The sequence below is a fragment of the Phaethon lepturus genome, unplaced genomic scaffold (genome assembly GCF_000687285.1).
Source record: "Phaethon lepturus isolate BGI_N335 unplaced genomic scaffold, ASM68728v1 scaffold19368, whole genome shotgun sequence".
Lineage (NCBI taxonomy): Eukaryota > Metazoa > Chordata > Aves > Phaethontiformes > Phaethontidae > Phaethon > Phaethon lepturus.
Window position 1 is genome coordinate 70,939 of NW_010555896.1, and position 7,087 is coordinate 78,025.

The window sequence follows — 7,087 nt, forward strand, 5'->3', positions numbered from 1 at the left end:
TGACTTGCAGACAATTTCCTAAAGACAGCAGTGGGAATATTCCCAGTGGTCTGATAAACCACCGTTCTTCAATCATAAATACTTGACCAGGTCTTGTCGAAGCGCTGTCTGGAAGGTCCTGCAGATTGATAGACTGGTCTGGTAACCACTTCAGCAGATTTAATATTATCAAGCCAAGTAACTAAATAACGAGATCATATTGTACAGCCTGAATGAGGAGCTCTGCAAATTGAAAATTCACCTCTCTGCTTTGCCAGCCGTGGCCTCTGGTTCGTTTTTTAAACCACTTATTATGAAGAATCCTTATGCAAGGCTACCACAGGTAAAGAAATTTCTAAAGGACTTCCAAGGTAAGTAATTTTGGAGGACAAAGTGAAAAGAAATTAATGAAAGTTTCCAGACTAACAGTAGACCTCTTTTTTTTCTTTTTTTTTTTCTTTTTTTTTTTTTTTTAAAGGAAAAATTACGCACTGACAAGGGGGTTATAAATCTCCCCGATCTTCCTTCTCTTCACCCCTTGCTTGGAAGGTGTTACTGCTGGCTGGCAGTTCTTGCACCAAGAGATCAGAGGGCAGAAAGGTTTTCATTCTCAACTGTTTCTCGACCTTTCTACCAAGGCTGCCAACAGTCTGGCCATTGAGCACCAGATGTGCCAGCATTTTGCGTAGGCACCTTGTCCAGTAAGAACTGCACTAAGACCATTACACCTATGCACAACCCAACAGCAAGGTATCCCTTTCTTTGGAGTCGCCTAAGGCTTAACCCTATCAAGATTTCCTACTTTCGTGCCAGTCAAAATACACACAAAAAACCAAGAAGCCTTTCTCTCCAGACACAGATTCATGCCACATATTTGAACGCAGCGCATATTTTAAATCTTTATATAAACAAAGGTTAATGCCATACTTCAGAAAAGATGAAATAACACTTTCATCAGTAGAAGCGCAGTCTTACAATTAGATTGCAGAAAATGTTTTTAACATTTATCACCCAATTTACCTTCCTCTCTCTAAAATGTTTTTAAATCAGACTGAGATGTAAACAATGAAAATATACTCTGTAATCAAGGTTTGCATTGTACAACAAACTGAGAGAAAGTTACTCTTGTCTTCTCTAGCACATATGGAAGTGTTTAAAATGTTGATTGTTTAAAAGAAATTATGACATTGTTATTGGAAAAATCAAGACCTTTTATCACACCTTCCTACAATTAGGAAACCCAAAGAAGTTTCTGCAAATACACAGCATAATACAACACGATTAAAGACAGTAAGATCGGATTTAGACTACTCAAACGCCTGTATTCAGAAACAAAACAAATGGAAAATGAATAATTTCAGTTTCCAAGCAGTATACTCAATTTCTGTAAATCTGTACATCAAACAGCAGCACGTCAACTTGATTAAACTGCAATCCAATATTTTTAGCATGTGATGTACTGACTAACTCGTGATTTTGGTTACTGCACTTCAAAGGGGGAGGGAAAAAAAAAAAAGTCCCATGACCAGCTTCAAAAGAGTTATTCAGGGTAAGCAGTGTCTCAATGCAAAAATGGTATCTTGGATATAGACAGACTCATTTTGTATAAAAGATTATTCCGTGCAGTTAAGGCTTGAACAAACTTTTTTCCTTTTTCTTCCATTTTACAGTCCGTCTGTGCTGAGTCCTGGTCCTTGTTTAGAGCTCCTCATTAAACATGTGTGTAGTAGAAATGGAAACGAATATGAGGACAAAATAAGGAGCACCTCTGCAGTACTGTCCTCTCCCCTTTTTCAGAGTTACCAACAGTGGCAGAAAGTAAAGGTTGTTTTGCAAAGAAACACTTTTGTCTTTTTTCTTCACATATTAAATGACAGCGTAAGTAATTTCAGAATTTAATACTTACTCCATCATAGATGGTGGAATAGTACAGCAGTCTTGGATCGCAGTCAAGGGCGACGTGAGATGAGCAGTATATGATGCTTCCACTACTTGCTTGTTACGATTCACAACATCCAAGTAACGGTTAAACTTCTCACGAATTTTTTTTGCCAACTGAAAAGTAAACAAGAAGAAAGATGACAATTAAGTCAGTTTGTCTGTATTACCACGTTCCTTATTAACAAACCTGAATGGAAAGTAAAAACTGCATACGTTAAAGATAATAGATGTAAGCTTTGCTCATTGCATTTCTATTTTGGTGGCTTAAGCCACTGCGAAGTCAAGTCACTAGTAATACTGGCCACAGAAAGCAGGTCGATAAGATAAAAACTGAGATTTTTATCTTATTCTAGCACTGGGTACGTGAAGATTCAGTTTCGCATGAATAAAAAGCAAAATTTCCATCACATTGAACCTCCCCCTCATTAAGGCCAGACACCCGGCTGTGACTCTGCCTGTGCTACTGGCTTACCACGGAAGCTCTCCAATGTGATGCTCTTGCAAGGCCTGACAAGGACACGATGGAGGCTAAAATAAGCGGGCCACAAGTCAATCTAAAGAAGCTCCATAAATGGACACCTAAAGAAAGTCCAAGCGACGGTATTACAGCAGGTCTCACCTACAGAGAAATCTCTCACTGCTTCAGGAGCAAACTGAATCTACGACGGGAACAAGCTGAGGATCCCGGCAGCCCTGAATACTGCCGTGCATCCCTCTCTGTTCAGCAACAGCCTTCTCGGTCGGGTGGATCTGCACAGAAGTATTCACAGCTCCTTTCATGTAGTTCTCATTGCAATTTGGGCAAAATAAGCCCTCCCAGTTCTTGCTTTTTCCTTTGTACCTCCTGCTGCTTTCCTGGGGGTTCCAGGCTCTAGCTGAGCGTCTTCCCAGTGATTTGCTTTATCGATCTAGCAGCTCACCGTGGCTCGTCATAAGCTACAACGGTTTAACTACAGACTTCAAACAGCAACAAAATGAAAAATCTGTAATTGACATTATATTATAACAGAAAGGAAATAATGACAACCGTCTCACACAGGTGAAATTCTTCCACAAGCCTTTTGTTGTCAGAGGTCCCTCTGATGAAGGCAGTCACTTATTAATCAGGGCAAGGTTTAGAGGTTACACTATTACTTGTAAGAGCAGATGACGGCATTTCTCTCCTTTCAGAAAGTGAAAACAGATTGTCATCCCTCCCCAGCAATCCTCAGGCCTTAAAAAAAAAAAAAAAAAACATATATATAAAAAAAAAATAATTAGAGTACCTAACTTTAGAAACAGCAAGTTGGGTACTTTAGCCCTTCTCTAGAAATGTTTCTTTAAAAAATAATAATTTAAAAAAAAAAAAATCAAGTCAAGCAATTTTTGCAAACAAATCCTTCTGAGCTCCGCATCAGGCCACGCGGGTGTGCAGCTCGAGGCTACGCTTATGGCCCGCGCTCTCTCCGTGCCAGGCAGAGTCAAAGCGGTCCGAAGGCAGACGGCGTGAGCAGGGGTGCAGCCCGCTGGGACGCGCCGCAGGCCTACTGAAGCTCCCGTGCTGTCCCTAAGAGCTTCGTTAGGCCCTTCACAACGAGCCTGGCTAATGACTTTGCAGGGAAACATTGGAAGGGAAAAATTTGCGGCTCTTATTTGAGCAAACGTGACAGTAAACACAGTTACCAGGAAGCATCAGGTTTTACAAGAAACATTTACCGAGACTTTTGCTCCTGGCCTTTCATTCGAAGGAAGAAATTAATGAAACGGATCAGGCACGTAGAAAATGTGCTCTGGCACATTCGGTATCCTTTTCACACCAGCGTATCTATTACACTTAATCGTTGGCCAACTGCTTCCTAAATGAAAGAGAACAATCTCTAAGCAATCCACTGCGGTGCTGAACGCTCAGAAATACTGCATTTTGCATTTCTGCAAACTTTCTTCAGAGCTTAAATTAGGTCGTGAATTCATAACACTCATCTCTCCTGCTCCCTGTACACCCCAAACTCTATAGGGATGATTTAACGGTGCCGCTACATTTGTGCGCCGAGAAACACAGTCGGTTGTTCCAGATCTCCCAGACTGACAAATGTCTTTCCTAACTATTATTAACAGGACATTTCATCATGATTTACTTCCTATGCGAATAACGAGGCCCACACTGATAACAGCAATGCCTTTGCCTCCATTGTTCCCAGAAAATGCTGCAGCTCAACAACAGGTCTCCTAGGAGCACAGGTTTTAATAGGACCTTGCTCAAACGACTTGCAGAATTATAGCTAATTAGTTTTGTAGAATGATTTATTGCCAAGGCACCAGAGGACTACTAATGGTCTCCTCCATGTTAGGCATCCAACACTATTAAATTGCTCCCAGTTGTTAAGATAATAAGCTGCTGGGTAGTTCCTTTTCTATTTTCCGGTAAACTTGGTTTTTGTCCAACCGTACTCGTCGGATGTGTCCTTGAGAAGCGTATTCTTTTGGAGGGTCTCAAATACACACAAGCCAAATTTCCTAAATTGAAGCGTTTAAGTTTCATGGTTACAAAGTTCCCCTCTCAGTTTGGGCAAATGAAATACCTGTGCTTAAGCACTACGTAAACCAGATACTTGAACCTATACACTTCCTTCTTGATTCCCCTACCTGAAATGGGGAGAGAAAGTTTGCTGAAAAAAAGGACCACACAACCATCATTAGCAATAACAAAACTAACATGGAGCATCAGAGCAAAAGGACTCTTGCTTGGAAGAGCACTTTTCTCTGATCAATGAATGCTGTACAAGATGACTTTTCAGTATTGATGAGTTCTCACCTTCCAGGCTGAACGATAAAAGCACCCACTGCCTTTGAATTTTACCGTGGTGCAGAGAGTCTGAAGATCTGACAAATCTGTTTTTCAGGAGAGCCCATACCTCAGAAGCTGATAAAAAGCAAATGCTTAGTACCTAAACTGCATGTCCCATTGAAAGACCTCTGAATGGCTCCAAGTTGTTACGTGACTCATTAAACGGGATCCAACACCTCAGTTGGGGCAGACAGTCAAGTGCATGTCAGCAATAAGGGACGTGAAGGCTCCCTGAGATACACAGACATCTACTCCCTGCCCACGGACATAAGCACGGCTGGAAGAACTGGGTTTGTCTAACCTGAAGAACCCTGAAAATACTGCCCTCTGATAGCAAAAGAATACTCCCAACAATCAAAACCACTTTAAAAACAGCTAACTTAAAAAAGTCACCAATGGCAAGACGATCCAAAAGCAATTTTCCGTCGAAAATTTATTACAATGCATAAACCATGTTAAGAACCTAAGGGTAACACGCCAATCAGCTGAAAAATTACTAAAACCAAATGGTTTTAATTCATCAAATCGAGAAGTATAATCCAGATGAAGCCTAACAAAACTAACTTAATTTTTCTTCCATAGTTGGGCTTCACTGGAGCACAAAAATCCATGACAGTGAACAGGCATTCCAGCTCTCAGGGATTAAAACAACAGCAAAAATAATACATACTTCCTAGCTCCTCATCTATGCCTTGCGTGTCCATGCATGCATGCACACTCACATCATTAGCTCGGAAACATTATTCAGTTTGCAAAGTGATGCGCTCAGTCGCTACAGCCTGTCAGAATCAAAGCTGCGGGCTTAAATCAGCTTCTCGCTTTTCTAAATAAAAACCTAAAACCTTTAACCAAAAGATCACTATTTTTTCCGACACAGACCCTGCTTTTTTAAACCCGCCCAGAGCTGAATAGCTGTTGCATACTGATGGATTGAAGACCCACCCCACACTGGTTACAGAACCTCAAAGGTACAGAAAGAAAGAGACGCCAAATAATTAAAGGACAGAGCACTGAACCATGAAACCATCCTAACATAATTGTTTAAAACATTTTTAAGGCAAAATGGAAAATTGTGTCCCCAATCAGGCACATAAAACGGGCAGACAGCTGACATCCCACGCTCGGGTATACTCTTAGGTAGATACCAAGTGTGACAGACATTTCCTGCTCCCACACAAATTCTCAAATTCACTCAGTTTAATGGAGACTAAAATAAAACTGGATACCTTGAGATTGACATAAAATGCTATTATCCTCAGGTCAATCCTCAAAGTGCTCTTCACCTCATTTTAAAAACAAAAGGGGGGGGGGCAGATGCTTTGCTTGGCATTCCTCTCATCTTTTTTCATATTTCTGTATTTGCTCCTTAATTTTAAGGAACCAAATAGTAAGAAATGAGTGCTTGCTCCAAACAATGCAGCCATTAGCTCTATTTTTTTTTTTACTTTATGTTTTTTTGGCAGCTGGCATGCGACCAAAGCATTTCAGTTTGCAGACAGGTTGGACGGTAACACCTGTTTCTATTACCGCAGCACCCATGGGTAATGCACTTCATTTGTCACCATCTCCACTGACAACCTTTCATCACAACATCAGTGAGTTTCTCTAATTTTCCCAGAGACATTTTCCTCATTTGCATAGTTCCCTCGAGCTTTTTTTAAAGCTTCGTTCCCCTCAAAGCTCCACAGCTCTGAAGTCTTCCCTTTTCAAGGAGCACTGAGGGAAAGCAGAGCTCCAAGGTTAGGTTTTATTTCTGGCTGTCTCTTGAAAGCCAAGGTATTTTTAATGTTTTCAAGACTGTATATAAAATATGTATCAATGAGATCGACAGGCATGGATGCCATAATGGACTCACAGCCAGGGATTTCATACCACCGGGCTCCTCAAAAAGTATTGCCTACACACTGAAGAGTTCAGTTAGTATTTTTATTTTTAAATTCCCTCTGTGAACCAGAAGAACCTGCAACGGAACAAAAGTACCTCTCTCCAACATCCACCAGGCACTCCTGCTGTATCACAACTTAACACTATTGTGCATCCACAGATTCCTATTCGAGAAATTTTTTAACGCATTTATGCCTAACCTACTTGGGTCTTGAAGAAACCACTGCTTCTGTACAAACGCAGAAGAACACAGAGGTCAGCAGGGATGTGGCTCGAGAAAGGATCATGGAATCACCAACAGCTGCTTCCCACACCTCTGCTTTAAACAGATTCAAACCATTCCCACTCCTCCGGATGACACTGAAAACATACCCTTGAGCGGGACTGCAGGAAACTACTTTCCAACGTGCGTTTCTGCAGAGAGAGACCAGCACCCATTTGAGGCTTTCCGCTGGCCAG

General features: G+C 41.2%; 1 protein-coding gene across 1 annotated transcript in view; it reads right to left on the bottom strand.

Moving 5' to 3' along the window:
• Positions 1 to 2,028, bottom strand: part of CACHD1 (cache domain containing 1) — a 61,356-nt gene extending 59,328 nt beyond the window's left edge. Inside the window, exon 1 of the mRNA XM_010292316.1 lies at positions 1,886 to 2,028. Within this exon, the coding sequence (XP_010290618.1) occupies positions 1,886 to 1,893 (8 nt within the window). The 5' untranslated portion in view covers positions 1,894 to 2,028. The remainder of the gene's footprint in view (positions 1 to 1,885) is intronic.
• Between the last annotated feature and the right edge of the window lie 5,059 nt (positions 2,029 to 7,087).